This window comes from Mastomys coucha, unplaced genomic scaffold, assembly GCF_008632895.1.
Source record: "Mastomys coucha isolate ucsf_1 unplaced genomic scaffold, UCSF_Mcou_1 pScaffold18, whole genome shotgun sequence".
NCBI classification, from domain to species: domain Eukaryota; kingdom Metazoa; phylum Chordata; class Mammalia; order Rodentia; family Muridae; genus Mastomys; species Mastomys coucha.
The window spans coordinates 25,968,315-25,984,746 of record NW_022196900.1 but is presented as its reverse complement, the minus strand read 5'-3'; the positions used below and the strand labels follow the sequence as shown (position 1 = coordinate 25,984,746).

General features: G+C 38.2%; 1 protein-coding gene across 1 annotated transcript in view; it reads right to left on the bottom strand.

Moving 5' to 3' along the window:
• Pappa (pappalysin 1) overlaps positions 1 to 16,432 on the bottom strand; it is a 228,720-nt gene that overhangs the window by 146,988 nt on the left and 65,300 nt on the right. Inside the window, exons 6-7 of the mRNA XM_031377655.1 lie at positions 9,080 to 9,201; positions 471 to 969 (exon numbers count right to left, since the gene is read on the bottom strand). Coding sequence (XP_031233515.1) covers positions 471 to 969; positions 9,080 to 9,201 — 621 coding nt within the window. The remainder of the gene's footprint in view (positions 1 to 470; positions 970 to 9,079; positions 9,202 to 16,432) is intronic.

Sequence of the window (16,432 nt, the reverse complement as noted above, 5' to 3'; positions counted from 1 at the left end):
TAGGCATGTGCTTAAGTCCCTCTGAAGCTGCTGCTTCACCCAACATTTTCGTATAGTGAAGAAACAATCAGAATGCACAAATCTGCTTCAAATTTACATAAATGTAAATCATTAGCAAAGTTCTGTTCTATCAGAAATGTAATCCTTATTAATAATAAAGGACTTATCATTGCTAATCCCATCTACTCTCCCTTGTTTGCTATTGAAAAAAAAAACAAGATTTGGAAGATAAATAAATATCACAGAAGACTGTCCTGACCTCTGACCCTTTTGACCCCATCCACGGCCCTTCCTATTATATCAACTCTGTCTTATTAACATGAATTCTACACTCAGCACTGGGATACAATCTCCAGAAGTAAGTCTGATGAAGATGAACTTTCTCCTTTTAGGTAGGACCATCTGACTTTCCCCATACCTTTCCACAGCCTATCCATTTTATCAGCTCCTGAGAGGGAGAATGCACTTACATGTCGATGAATCTTCTGCTGAGGTGGAGTAATGAGGCTACATCTTCCAGCAGAGGTGGGTCTCGAAGCACTTTATACTGCAGGGGTTTACACTGTAGGCAAAGTGGGCTGTCTACAGTGGAGGTCAGCATGGCTGCATCAATCTCCAGGTGCTCATCAAGAGTATAGATTTGAATGCCATATACCTCCTCACCCACATTCTGGAGTCTGATGGTAAGTGGGATATCACAGAAAACATTTTGAGGACCCAAAGAGATGTTCTTTCCACTGACAGTCAAGAGTTTGATGTCATTGACAGCTCCACTAGAGTCCCAGTCACTGGAGACAAAGGTTACCCAGATGGTCAGAGACTCAGGGACCAAGGGGTAGCGGAATTCCAGCTCGAGGTAGCAGCCTTGTGGCTCAGGACAGGCTGGAGGAACTGTGTGTGGATTGACAGCTGAATTTGGACTCCAGGTTCGGACACTGGATTTACAGGGCTGTTCAACATCTGGGTGACCTATAGAGAAAAGAGATGCAAATAAGTTCTTGCTACATTCTGATTGTCATAGTTTCCCACAGACCCAGAAAAAGACATGTCTGTCAAAACTTAGAGATAAAAGAGTAGATCTAAATGTCATGGGAATCTGCTATATGTAGAGTACTCAGCTCATCCCTAACCCTGCAAAACAGATCTCAGATGAGTCACCCAACATTTGAAGGGAAGTTCAAGTGTCTTACTACAAAGAAAATGCTCAAACTTTCCTTTTTAAGCTTCCATTGAGAGGCTTTGGTGCTATATATAGAAAGAAAGAAGAGCTATTAGTCTGAACACACTTTGTGTCCCATGAGCTTTTTTTATTCTTGAATAGTTTCATTTTCTAAATGATGTAATTAAGATTGAAAAACATCGAATTAATTGAACAAAAGTTTATACCATGAAGTCCCTGCTAGATGCAGGAACCATAAAATTAGAGTTCCAGTAGTATCATTGACATTGGTACAACCTGCTTAGACTTAACAGAAGCACCAGAAAATAACTAGCAAAAGAGGAGACCAAAGAAAGGATATGTGTCTCATGTAAAGTTCCTGGGAGGATACTAATCTAAATGACAGAGCTACAAGTCAGACTTGGGGCCATTTTATCTCTACTCCTCTATTTCCCAACATGAGATCATTCCACACCACTGAGCTTCTCTGAGTTCTGTCCCCTTTCACTCAAGGACAGGGGAGTGGGAAAAGAAAATTTTGATGTTGCTGCTTTTCCTCAGAAAAAGGATGCTTCTTCTCTACTGATCTCAGTCTGAAGTAATTTATAAATTCTTCACCGATGAGGTCACCCATACAGAGAACCCTTTTTTTGGACTGCTGAGAAAAGTAATCACAACTTGGGGGAGTCCAGTAAGAGACAGAGATCATTGGTGAGGACAAGATAAGAGAAGTTTTATTAGTAGTCATATCATTTGCTCCTTCAGTATCACTGGATACTAGTGTCTGTTTAGGGAATGAGAACATTGGATACTTCTAAATAAAGAGGAAGAAAAACAACCTTAATCTTACAACACTTTGTGGTATTACTATAATGTAACAAGACTCACTATAACATAGGAATTAAAAATACATTTGTGTGTATATGTGTGTGTGTGGGGGGTGGGGAGCTGTTATAGCAGCAGAGGTTGTTAACACCCTCTACATTCTTATCTTTTCTCATAGAGGGAGAATCAACATGCCTCAACGTGGAGATGACAAATTGAAGAGAAATAGAGAACAAATGGAGGCATGGAAATACACAAAAACATTTTCATAAATAACACAGCAGACCAAGACGATCTAATCACAGCTACAAGATTTCCTCCACTATATCTTGATTAGATTTATCACCTACTAATATAAAATGCTTGCTAGAAGTAACTGTTGGTTGAAGGAAAGAATACAATAATTCTTTTTTTTTTTAAAGATTTATTTATTTATTTTATATGAGTACACTGTAGCTGTACAGAAGGCAGTGAGCCATCATGTGGCTGTTGGGAATTGAACTCAGGACCTCTGCTTGCTCCGGGCCCGCTCGCTCCAGAGTAGCTGTCTTCAGACACCCCAGAAGAGGGCGTCAGATCTCATTACGGGTGGCTGTGAGCCACCATGTGGTTGCTGGGATCCGAACTCAGGACCTTTGGAAAAGCAGTCAGTGCTCTTACCCGCTAAGCCATCTCGCCAGCCCCACAATAATTCTTTGAGTAAGTGCTGTCTTCCTATCTACTCTGCAATACACTATATTTCTGACTCTCAACTTTGGATTGTGAGGATACACGGTTATCCTGTGAATCCAGTATCCATTATCCAAAACAACAGTTTACAGGATATTAAGAACATTCTCTAGCTAGTAACTAACTCAAAAGATCATATTTAAATCTTGTAAGACTGAATATTTCGGTACCTATTTCATAGTTCTATTTTACTCAATGCTAAGTTCTGTTCTCTAGAGATTACACATAGTAGGTATTTGTTCAATATTTGCTTAACAATTAACAATTATCTCTTGAAAATATGGTAATTTATACACTTATTAAAAAAAATAGATGAGAGTTTAGAGCCTGCTGCCCAGTGGTTGGTACCAGGTGAACATGCTACCCCCTCCATGAGCTTTCCCTGGAATGGGAAGGGATTAAACGTTCTTTCTCCCATCCTTGGAGAAAATGACTATTACTTAGGGAAGCCACAGGAGAACAAAGATGACAAATCTGTTTGACTCATCATTCTTTTCTGTTTTCCTGTTAATCAACAGAGGGACCAAATGCTTTCCAAAGAATAAGGTAGGTCTGATCATTATGCTCAAATAGGCACATAGGAGTAGCAATTTTAGCAAGGCCTCTATTTGTCTGGTTCTTTCAGACATATTTTTAAATAGAAAAAGAACCATAAGTTTCACAAAACCCATTAGTAATAATACCAGGTTTCATATACTTACCAGTCTTTTTATGTAGGCAAGGCACCAAGCATATTGCATGCTTCAGCTCTCTGTATCTTGGTAGCAAGTAAACTCATTTTACAGAAGAGAAAACAAAGCTTCAGATAGCTGAGCAAGCCTCTTATAGTTATTAGAATACCTCTAAATATTGTTCATCCATCCACATAGTGTAGCAGGCTTTGAAGCAATGGTAGTTGAGTTAAAATCCCAACTACTCAGCTTCGGCTATGTTACCAACTTTGTTACTTACTTCGTAAGAAACTTTTAAAATATAAATGAATTGTGATCTTTAATAAATGCTCACCAATATATTAGTACCATCATGAGAAGGAATGAAGGACTAGGAAAGAAAGTCTTTGGGAGAGGAAGCATTTCAAGTCTAGACAATGGTTGAGAAAGAATGCAAGTTAAGAAGACTTACAGTTTCACAAAGAGAAAGCTGTACGGGCTGGCAGCAGGTTAAACAGAACCTACATCAGGAAGTGTTTTGTATGATGCATTAAAGGACTTGAATTTTACCCTTCGATAGGTGAAGAGCTCATGGTAAATTTTAAACCAGAGAGTGACATAACAATTGTCTTTTTAAATAAACTACTCTTTAGAGAAATAGATACTATCTATCCATCAATCATCCATCTTTGTCTATTCATCCTTCCGTCTGTCCATCCATGCAGCTACCAATGCATTATCCATTAACTCATCCATCCATCTTTCCCTCAATCCCACTACTATTTATTTCTCTTTCCACCCATGCACCCATGCAGCTACCCATTCATCAATATGTGTATCTATATATTGAAGTCATAATTTCAGAGTCCTGAGTACATGTCCTATATTAGGCTAGTTCCTGGGGAGGAAGTTTTCAGTTGTACTCTTTGTGATCATAGAGCTTCTAGCCTGGTAATTTCAAAAAGGATATTCTTATGCTAGTATAGAGTACCCATCTATGGTTTTGACAAAGAGCCCATCGGAGATCATGAGTTGTAGTCCTTATAGAGGATCAGAAATAGACACATTTGGGGAAGTGATTAGATAAATGGATGTAAGGCCCAGAGAAGGGCTGAGAAAAAAAAAACAAACAGTGAAAGGAAAGGGGGAAGAAGATGATGATGTGAGAGAGGATAAAAGATAGAGGGAAAGGGGAAAGAAGTGGAACGAGAGACACAAAGTCCTGTTGTTTTGTTATTAATACATATCCTTTTGCATATATGATGACTACATGAAAAAGCTCATGTTTATATAAGCAGTCTGCCAGGAATAATGTCACAGACATGTACAGAAATATATTCATACACACTTCTGCTGACCCAAATTTATATTTATGACAATCTATATAGAGATCCAATGTATATCTAAATATATGTACACTGCAGCTGTTGATATGAACAAGATTTTTTTTTAAGAAAGAAGTTTCAGTACACTTGAAATATTCTAGGGAGAACAATAGAACATTCATATAGACAGGACAGAATGAAAACAGGTGGTGTCATGTGCCAATCTCATGCAAAGCTCAACACTTGTATAAGTTATGTTAAGTGGGATTTCAATCAATCAGATTCAGCCATTTAGTTCCTGGTTTATAAATGGAGCATAGTAAATACTTTTAAAAATACGTTCCTGTGAAATGTAGATTTTGCTCTAAACATAAGAATGTAACAGTTTTCTGTGTACAGAAGTGTTTCTTTCTTTCTTTCTTTCTTTCTTTCTTTCTTTTTTTGCTTGTTTTTCCCCCACTGTGAAGTAAAGTTAATTGAGTACAGTGGATAGCCAATATGTATTTAAAATGAAAATATTAGGTCATACTAATATGGAGTTAAGAAAGGGCATTATAGTTTGGTTGTTCATTCTGTGGGTAAGATACCATCTTAGGAGAACTTTAAGAACTTCAAAGGCCACAGAGTAGTTGACAGTGACAGGATGAGAAACACCACTTTTAATTCTGCCCTGTACATTTTTCTCAACCTTACAGATATGTCTTACATTGCTCATGAATTTGGGAGTTTTCTGTTAGTTTAGGAAGTCCCAAAATTTAAACACACAAAGATAAATAGGTTGGAAATGAGTTGTGAAATAAATTTTAGAGTTTGGCTCATGGAAAAGTTTATTTCTTCAAGAATAGTAAAGGAGTCTGAGCCAAATGAATCACAGCACGTGTAATAGGATGCCCTAAAAATGAGGTGGTGCCTCGTCCTGGAAGGAATATACTACAAGTATACAGGAGGTTGCAGGTAGTCCTTAGCAATTGGAATCAACTCAGACATTCAGGGCCCTCCACACTTGTATTAGACTATCAACTGCACACTAGTCTTTAAGAGAGTCAGAGCAACCCAGGAATAGACTTCAATGACTGACACATTTGGTTTGAATGAAAGTGTAGGGAGAAGAGGCCCTTGGTCCTGTGAAGGTTCTATGCTCCAGTGTAGGGGAATGCCAGGGCTAAGAAGTGGGAGAGGGTGGGTTGGTCAGCAGGGGGAGGGAGAGGGAATAGTTTTTTTGTTTCCTTTCCTTTTCTTTCTTTTTTTTTTCCAGAGGGGAAACTGGGAAAGGAGATATCATTTGACATGTAAATAAAGAAAATATCTAAAAAAAAAGAGAGAGAAAAAGAAAGAAAGTTTATAGTGACATCTGGAAATTATGTTGCTCAAACAAGCAGCAGAGTGACCAAGATGACTTTAGTCAAGGGGAATCCTTACTGATTCTACCTCCCATATATCTCACAACTCATATTTTCATCCCTTATCACCGCCTCAGCCATTATGCTGGTATCACCCCGGACACCATCCTTGATCACCTGAATTCTAGCAACAAGTAAAAGCTGCTCCCATCCCTCCAGGACTTTCATTCTTTAAGTTATTCACTACAGAGCAGCTAGAGCAGTCTTTAGATCCTGCACATCTTACCAGTTCACATACTCTAAGTGGGCATATAAACATCTCTTGACAGTAAGTCCTAAAATAATTTACTTTAAAAGAAATTTTCTCTCTATATATAATGTAGTTTCTTATTAAAGGCAAAAACACAATTGCATACTGATGATATGAATATGCCTGTCTGATTGTACATAGAGAAGTAAATCTTGCATGAATGTTTACAATTACAAGATATAGAGAATCTTCAATGGTTTTGCAGAGTTGATTGATATTTTGATTTTAAAATCTACACTGCCGAGAATACTGCTTTGTACAAAATATTATGTAGAAATGGTAGAAATATGTTTAGGGTCATTCCAAAAAACTGCTGGAAATTCTGTTTTAAGTCATAACCAAGATCCAGTTAATTTTTTTAAAAATGAAATTTAAATCAGCAATGCCAACATCATAAAAATAAATATTATAACAAAATATAACTCTGATTATCAACTTGATGCAACCTGAGACATAATAATAGGGGAATAATAAAGTATTTGCTTTGTATAATTATATAACTAGTTTTAAACATAAGCAAAATCACTTTGAGTGAAGAAGAAAACCATTGCACTTCATAACATCCAATAGTCTTGAATGTAAAGTGTTTTAAAGACACATCCATTAGCATTAATGGTGCAAGGGCATGAGTAAAGTAAAGCTGTGTTCAGTGAGTTGTCCAATGCATCATGGGATTGTGTTGCCTGAGGTGATTCAGAGTCATTGCGTGGTTTTGAGTTAAGTTTTGTGGGTTGCAAGTTCCAAAATCTCTTGCTTTTGTAAAATTTTATGTCACCATTTATAAAGTTTCAACCTACAATTTATGACAGGATGATCTCTGACCTAAGCACATGATATCTTCTCCTTGCATTAGATGGTAATCCACCCAACCTTATGTGGGCACTATATGCCTCACCTGTTCAGTACCTGTCTCCCTCACCATGCTGCTCATGCTCTGAATCCATATAAATGCATTGTCTTATCAGGAGCTTTTTCTGTGGGTGGATTCTATTTACTCATACAGTAGTATGTCTATAAATGGGAGCACTGTAAAGCTATAGTATGTATAGTGTGCATTCCATTATCTGTGAGAAGACTAACAACTTTTCATGCTCTGAAGCCCTGGAAAGCCCCTTTTATGTTTTCAGGAGAAAATGGAAAAGAAACAGTAAATGATGCCACAATAACCTTAAGAACAATTTTGACTTTGAGGATACTCTGGACCACAACTTTGGAAACTTCCCCTCTTTAAATATTAAAATCCTTTTAGTGCTCAAAAGTATTTTGTGACATTTAGTGAAAAGTCTAATCCTGAAGTCCTGGATGGAGCCTCTTTTCTGCTAGGTCTTTAGCGCTCTAAATCTAAGCATAATCAGCTTGGTCACTGCCCATCTGCTTTCCTCACTCCTGGTGAATAGCCAGCCTATTCTTGCCTAGGTACCTAAGACTGTGGCCACACATTCTCCCCATGGCATGTAGAGAGGGAGACAAGTATACTCTATGCCAGTGTGCAAAACATTCTCAGCTGTCAGAGAAGCATACTGGGTTCTATCTGGATAGGGAAATTGTGTCTGTAAGATTCAGAAATAGCTTTTGAAAGGAGTGGGTCATGCCATAGTGAAGAAGATCATTGGGGAGTTTCCTTCAAGGAGGACTGGAACATGATGACCTCAGGGGTACCTTCCAAGTCTGACAGCCTGGGAGTCTATGAGACTGAATGAAGGGCTTCTCCCAGACATCCTTCTTACTCTATATTGCAGAGAGATTATTTAGAGTTCTATCATCCAAATCTCATCTTTATTTTAAGCTACTTTAGAAAATAAAGTACAGGACTATCATTTTTTCAACTTCACTTTCCTTTCTGATCCTTTTCCTTTGCTTTAGTCTATCTTTGGCTTTTCCTTTTCAACCATCTTTCTAAAAATATAGAGGACAGAGAAAGAGTTCTCAGTGATGCTCTGCAAAGGGGTAGGCTATACTTGCTTTGATAGCCTGATGTCATGTTGTCTTATCCAATGCCTATACATAACACTATTTGACCTGTCGTGGACCTTTATGGGACTACATTGGGACAGGATCAATATACAAATGTTCCAAGGCAGGAAAAGGGAAGTGTAATATGTAAAGGAAGTCATGGTTCTCTGCCAGTCTGGCTTTAGGACTAAATGATAATGTGTAAGAGTCAGAATTTGGCAGAAGTTGTTGCCTCCGTTTCTGTAGGACTCAGGAGATGTTTTCTATATGAAATGATGATATTATGAGGAAATTCAGTCTTTGGACTCCTGAGACTCCTAACAATGTCATCTGTATGTATCAGGATCTGAAAATGGGTGAAGATTAGAATAGTGGCAAGTCACAAAAAGGATACATGAGAAAATTAAAGAGTTGTAATATATACAAGAATGACCCATGTGACCTTTGTCATAACTGAAGAAGAATTAAAGATGATTGATGCTTTGTAGACTCCCAACAAAGTGTTAACTCCAATGTGACCTGGCTGTACCCACAGGGGCTGGAGAGTCTAAGTTATATGAACATGTTCGTATAGCATGTACCTTTGACCCTTATTTAATATTTTGATGACTTCATTTTATCAGATGTAACAGGAGAAAACATACCAAAAATAGTAATATGCAAAAATATACTTGTTAAATTAATAGGTGCTTGAATAGTAGTGTTAAAGACTGTTAAAAAGAATAACAGTCCATATACATTAAAGTTGTTTTAGGTATACCACACGTGTCAATAAGCATCTATCTTACCTTCTGCTTCCCGAGGACTCCAGTGTCCTGATGGTCCACATGGCATGGGGGAGGAGGCATTGAAAGCATATTGCACCAGGATTCTCCCTTCTAGGCAAAGGTCACATGCTGATCCCAATTCTCTAGGAGGCCAAGGAAAGAGTGGAAATACACTGACTTAGGATAATTGAGTGAGCAAATGATAGGACTAGAACAAAAGCAATAGGACAGAGGACACAGTCAGTCTTTATTGCTTTGACTCCATGCATATTCCATGACTAGGAAAATTACTATAAGGGAAATCTCTTATTGGCTGCTATCCTGATGCTGCATACACTCCTTTGATGTCAAGTAGCCCAGAACCAACTGACCAAAAAACCCCACTACCTACAGTAATTTTAATTGCACCTGACATAAAAAGCTTCACTGGAAATCTTTTGTGAGCATACTTTGCCTCATTCTGTCTTCAGGAATGAGTCCTCTAAAAATATTTTCCAGGTACCTACTATGTTCAAGGGCTCAGTCTACATCATAGTGACTAAACATGAAGAAGGTGTGGTTCCTTCACCAGAAAATGAGTGGGCTGAATGAGATGATGCCTAAGAAATCTTCCAGCCCTGACATTCTGGAGATGGGTGACTCACTTGCAATTTAATAGTCAAAAGCAGTTTCTTTACTATGCCATCTAACTCACTTTAACAGCTTTCCAGGGGGTGAGCCAATCTTTCAATGGGACCAGTCCCAAAAATGGAATATTATGGTGACTTCCCCAACTGTCTGGTATATCTGGATTCAATCTCTCTCTGGCTACAACTGTGTCTGGGCTCCTACTGTGTTCTCCAAATTTGGCATCTGTAGGAGGCAGTTGTGAAGAATACAGAGGAATGAATCTTCTTTATTCCCATGGACCAAAACATCTGCAGATCTGAGTGGCATCTGCTGAGACTCTTGGCAATGGAATTTCTAGATAATGTTAAGTAAGGTCTCAACCAACCAAGTGTTTCTCAAAATACAACAGCCCCAGTGATTCTTCTTCAATGATTCCTAGAGGAATCTGTTTGATTTGGGGACCTAAAAGGAGAGAATGACACATCTCGAATTCAAATTGTAGGATTTCCCCTAACAAGGAAATGTTGTGGTTTTAGGACAATAGTCTAAAGAAGTATATATGTGAGCATTATAATGTGCTGACATTTCCAGGCAGAGTCAGGGAATCATTAAAAACTCTATTTTTTTAAAATTAGTTATTTGTTTTATTTACATTTCAAATGATATCTCCTTTCTTGGATTCTCCTCTAGGGGAAAAAAAAAACCTTATTCCCTCCTCCCTTCCCCTGCTCACCAACCCACCCTCTCCTGCTTCCTGGCCCTGGCATTCCCCTAAACTGGGGCATAGAACCTTCACAGGATCACGGGCCTGTCCTCCCATTGATGACTGACTAGGTCATCCTCTGCTACACATACAGCTGGTGCCATGAGTCCCACCATGTGTACTCTTTAAAAACCCTATTCTTAATAGGCCATGTTCCTGCTTAAAGTTTTTGAGTGCTTGTAACCTCCAATGACCCTAACTCTCCTCATTATCCTAGCCTTGTCTCTCTCTACAACATTGGTCACATTATGCCACATTCCCTGCTTTTGCCTGGATGATGTTTCTCATTCTGTTAGGTTCACTTTAATTATATTTTTGTGGATTAATATGTTTACATATAAATGTGTTCTTTTCATAAATTATGAGGTACCTGAGAACAAATCCATAATCTAAGTTTTTTTTTCTGTCTTAGGGTTCAATATACAACTCAAGTTTTTTCTAGTATGTGCAGCTTGAATGGATGGATGAGTAAAGGAGTTGGCGAACAAATATGTACACATATGTAATAGTCATGGTTAAATTAACCTAAACCTTTAAACATCATAGTGTATGCCCTCTCAACCCAGTGGATGAAATGTGAAAACACACATCAAGCAAGCACATTGACACTTGGTAGAATAATAAGACATTAAATATTTCATGGTTAATCTAAATAAAATAGTGGGCAGTTATTCTATAATACCTATAATTATAAAATTTTAAATAAACCATTTACTATAAAATTATATAGAATAGTCTTCTTCAAATTTAACCTATACTTTTATCTTGGTTCTATCAATATAGGCTTCAATAACAAAAAAATTCATCAGTAATTTGTGAATTGATTTTAGAAGAGGACTATCTTATTTGTATCAATATACTTACAGTAAAGGGAATGAGGAAAATAGAGGAGAAGGGAGAGAGTTGGGGGATTTTTTTCAGCATCTTAATGAGGACAGAGGTCCCTTACAATGTCAGCTTCCATGCACAGCAGCTCTGAGTCACAGGGCTGATAATAAAATGGTGACATCATGGATGCCCTGGGATAGATTCAAGAACTGGGCTGACCTACACAGCTACTGACTTTCTCCATTTCCCTTAGGCATACCTTGAACTTCACTGATCTCATAACAAGGGTCTGGTCATCAAGAAGTACCGTGACAAGTGACTCACCATGTAGCTGGCAGCAAATGTGATGAGTGGTGTTCTCTATATCCAGAGGATGCTTGTGTCCATGACTCACTCTGGTACTTATTTGATCTTCATGGACACCTGCACACACACACACACACACACACACACACACACACACACACACACAATCATATACCTGGAGAATGCTGGGGGAGTTCATTTTTCTTATACAGTTTATCTGAGTCAAAGCTCAAAACTTTAGATATATGCTATTGAATGAGAAACCTAGCAGGCACAAGTGGTTATTTAAATTTAAAATAATTAATATAAAATATATTTAAAAGTTCTGAACCTTGGTTACGTAAGTCATAATTTCAAGTATTTCATGGTCACTATTTTGGTGAACGTGGTTACTATGTTGGAGAGTGGATGCTATCTTGGTGGGTGAATGTGGATAAGAAACATTCCCATTAACAACTAAAGTCCTTCTGAACTGTGCTTCAAGAAGCCATCCCAAATCAAAAGGAGTTAGCTTCTCTCCTTTAGAACTAGACTGGTACTACTAGTATGTCTCACTTTTGTAGAAAAAAAAGTTCCTCATTATATGTGTTAGGAGACATGGAGGAAAAATTCTGCCTGAGAAAGGCCAAGCCTTCTTGATTTACAGATCAGAAAACTGAAGCTAAAGAGGGAGAGAAAATGACGCATGTGCAAGGACTTTAGACCATGGTCCTGTAGCTCCTAGGCCACTATGCTTTCCAGTATATGATAGCCAATTGTTCCGACACTAAAACCAGCCAGCCAACACATTTGCAAGACTAGGGGTGGCCTTGAATTATTTATTCAGTTGCCCCTGAATGAGGACACAGGCTGTGGGGGGAATTGGAGTATGTTTTCTTAAGGGAAACCCTTGTAGTCTCCTACACCACAGATGTGAGAACAGCAGGAGGACATGAACATGGCCAGGGGCGAGATGCTGGCATTGATGGATGGTGTGAAAAACACCCAAGGTTTTGCAAGGGAAGGGGATTTTCAAGTAACCAAACAGTTCTGGAAAACCTCACACAAGGTAGAAGCTAACATTCCTTGAGAGTAGAATACGTGTGCTTGGTATATCACAGATGTCATTTGTTGACTTCCCCGTATTACACAATGTGGGCAAGTTAGCACCTTTTTATGGAGGAGGACTCATAGAATCAGAAAAGTCAGATGTCTTGCCTAAAGTCTCATCTACTGGGAGCAATGAAGCTAAGGGAGGTGGTGGCAGAGTGTGTGTGTGTGACCCGACATCAAAGCTTATATGCCTCATACTAAATCAATTTGCAGTGCTATGAACTCCCTGCTTATGGGAGCAAGATGCACAAAGGATATAAGACCATTCCTTTACAGCAATTTATTAATAGTTATGAACGAACTTCCTTTAGCTTGTGGTCTGCATAGCAGCTAACCTTAATTACATGTTTCAAAAATGTCAGTTTGAATTTACCATGTGATAACTCCATTAGTTAATATTACCCTGAACAGAATAGCTATTGTATATGCCTCAAGTACAAACTGACTATAGGTTATTAAAAACATACTGATTAAAGTGGAGAGTACTATGTAATAGACACACATCTCATTACACAACAATTAACCCTCTAATAGGTTTCCAACAATCAGATGGATTTTATTTAATGGACAATAACTGCTTTATGAAATATAAATTGAATACATACACAGGAAACTTTATTTACAAAACTTCCATTTTTAAGTAGAGTCAAGGCCAAAGCTTGACCAAAAGTCTGAAACTTCTCATCACTACAGAGAAAATAAATAAATCTACAGGCTGCTGCAAAGCTTGCACCAAAGTGTCACATGAGCATTCCCAAACCCAGCTCCAAACTTGGCAAGGGCAGTTGGGGCCAGAAAGAGGGAGTTCCTACAGGGAGCCAAGGCAGTCACTTCCCTCCTGTCAGAGCAAACTCTCTTCTGGATGCAAAAGGAAGGTTCTACATTCAGGGACTGATAGTCTGTAGACATTTAGAAACCCAGTATGATGCTGTATCACTGTATAATGTGTTTTAATTTTTGAAACTTTTAACACAGAGATCTTAATTTTAATACTTTTGAAGTATAAAATAACATTTACACACATAATAATTAAGGAAGGGTGATGAAGAAACCTATCACCTTTTGTACCAAACTATCATTCTCTTTGTTTGTATGATGGAAACATTGATAATCTGCTGTTTCAGCCATTTCAAAACATCCAAAGCAGTATAGTCCATTATAATGTCTGCTGTGGGCAACAGAGCACAGCAATCTCATTGGAACTGTACCCTCTAACCAACATCTTCATTTCTCACATCCACCTAGATCCACACTCCTCCTCTAAACACCATTCTCTCTACATTCAAGGATTCAACTTTACAATATTCCACATATAAGGGAGATCAGGTATGTTTGTCTTTCTGAGGTAAGCATATTTCAGTAAAATAATGACCTCCAGACTCATTCTACATCTTTTAGATGTCAGGTTTCTCTGCTGCCTTTTAAAGGCTAACTAATATTCCACAGTACACATGGGCTTTTTTTTTTTTCAACCTCTTCATCTGATGAAGGATATTCAGGTTGTTTCTATATCTTAGATACGTGATTGATGCTATACAGAACATGTAGAACAGGGTGTCCTTTCAACCAACTACTTCTGATTCCCTCTTTTCCTTTTACATTTTTGGTATGCCTTGCACCTGTGTTTGCATTGGTTTGTTTTGCAAGAGTGTACATGTGTGATATGCATGAGTGTACACCTGTACTCGGGGCCTGAGACTAATGTCAGGAGCCATCTTCCATTGTTCTTCCATCTTGTTTATCAAGCTGGGTTTCTCAGTCAAACCAAAGACTCACTGTTATGGCTTGTCTTGATAGCCAGTTTGTACTGGGATTTCCCTGTCTCCACTCTCATAGGCCAGGTTCTCCCAGGATTTAAGGTGGTTTGAAGATCTGACCAGGTCCACATGCTTAAATGTAAATGTTTAACCACTGAACTACCTCCCCAAGTCTCTAATTTAATTTCTTTTGGATATGTATGTATTAATGGAGTAGCTGGATCATACAGTCCTAGTTTAGTTGTCTGAGGGGCATGCATATCATTTTCCATGACTGAATGAATTTACAGTCCCACAAACACTGTAAAAAATTCCCCTTCCTCATAAACCTTGCTATCTTTTTAGTGTGTCTTTTTGGGAATAGCCATTTTAAGACTGTGAGGCGATCAATCATTTCAGTTATAAGTTGCAACTTCCCTGCTATAGTGAGTGTGAGCATTTAAACATGTACCTGTTAGCCATTTACCTCTGAGACATCTCAGGTGAGGTCTTGGGCTTATTTTTTCTTGTACACAAATACACATATAGCCAACTAGTAAGTGAGAGCTACTTGCCACCTTTTGTAGGGAAAATTAATACCTCCTTCACACTCTAGTCTGGAACAACCCAATAAAGGCACGTAGGTTTCATAGACAAGGCATTCTGAAATGTTGTTGAGGGCTGCCTCCAGCACTTTCTATGAACTCTTGGTCAAATTTCTCAGACTCTTTCACCTTCACTGCTCTCCTTGTCTGACACATGAGGAAAATTTTTATTCTTATACTGGGTTACTGGGAATATTAAGTAAGACTCTGCACAAGAAGCATTCAGATCAGCAGATAAAGATAGATAATGATTAACATGGTTTTGCCTCCCCCATCACCAACACTATATCCTCATTGCTAGATAAACGTCCCAAGAAGAGCTAAGGGTTGGAGTAAGACATTACCTGAATAACAGAAACATTTTGAACTAGATGTAAACTGCATCATGAATATTAATTTTAATTTTTGCAGTCGTAGAGTTGGATTCTTGGCCTCATACATGCTAAGGAAGAGCCCTGCCACTGAACTGCATGCCTACCTATTAAGCATTTTTTAATCTGGTTCCCTCAAAGCTTGAGCTCCTTGGAAGTCGATAGTGAAAGGATTCCTGAGAAGGCACTGAATTTACATCTTCCCTTTCTGACCAAAAGAAGACATAATCAGATCCATTTTTAGTAAAGGCAGTTAAAAACAATCTGGGGACAGTGACGTGTCAGGTGACATTTAGATGACAAGTAAAAGACCAGAGAGCAAATCTGTGGCATCTTACACTTGATTAGTCTCTTTTTTTCAAAATATAGTAAGTATAAGCTTTATAGTGATATATAACCATACATTTTTGCAAACTGAATAGTACAATGCTTTTATTTTATATAGTGTGCAATGTATAGTTATGTATGTATATATATGTACATATATATATGTGTGTGTGTTTATATGTAATATGAAAGGGTTTTCTTGTTAATCAGAGGCAATTTCAAGTCCAGTGTTAAAAATAAAGATAATTCTTGCCATAGAGATTTCTAATTTTTTTTGGATTTGGGCAAATTGGGGGGATATATATTTAAAAGATTCTCTCATTATGTACCCCCAGCTAGCCGAGAACTCACTGTGCAGACTAGACTAGCCTTGATCTTACAGGGATCTGCCTACTTCTCCCTCCCAAGTGCTGGGATTAAAAGCAAGTACCATTAGAGGGTATTAGATTTTCATTTCTCACCTACCCTGGTTTCCAAGCTTCTAATGATGAACTTAATTTAACCTCCCATTCATGAGAAAGTAGGCACCATTACTAGATTATTTCTGTTAACAATATTCTTATATTATCTGTTCCAAACTTATCACTGTGCCCTTGGGTACCAGTCACTGTTGAGTAGTGGGGTCTCTATTCAACAAGAGTAAGAGGCACAGTCTCTTCCAAGTGTGCCTTCCTTCTCAGTCTTCGCCTGTCTAGCAGGGAGGGAGAGAGAGAGAGAGAGAGAGAGAGAGAGAGAGA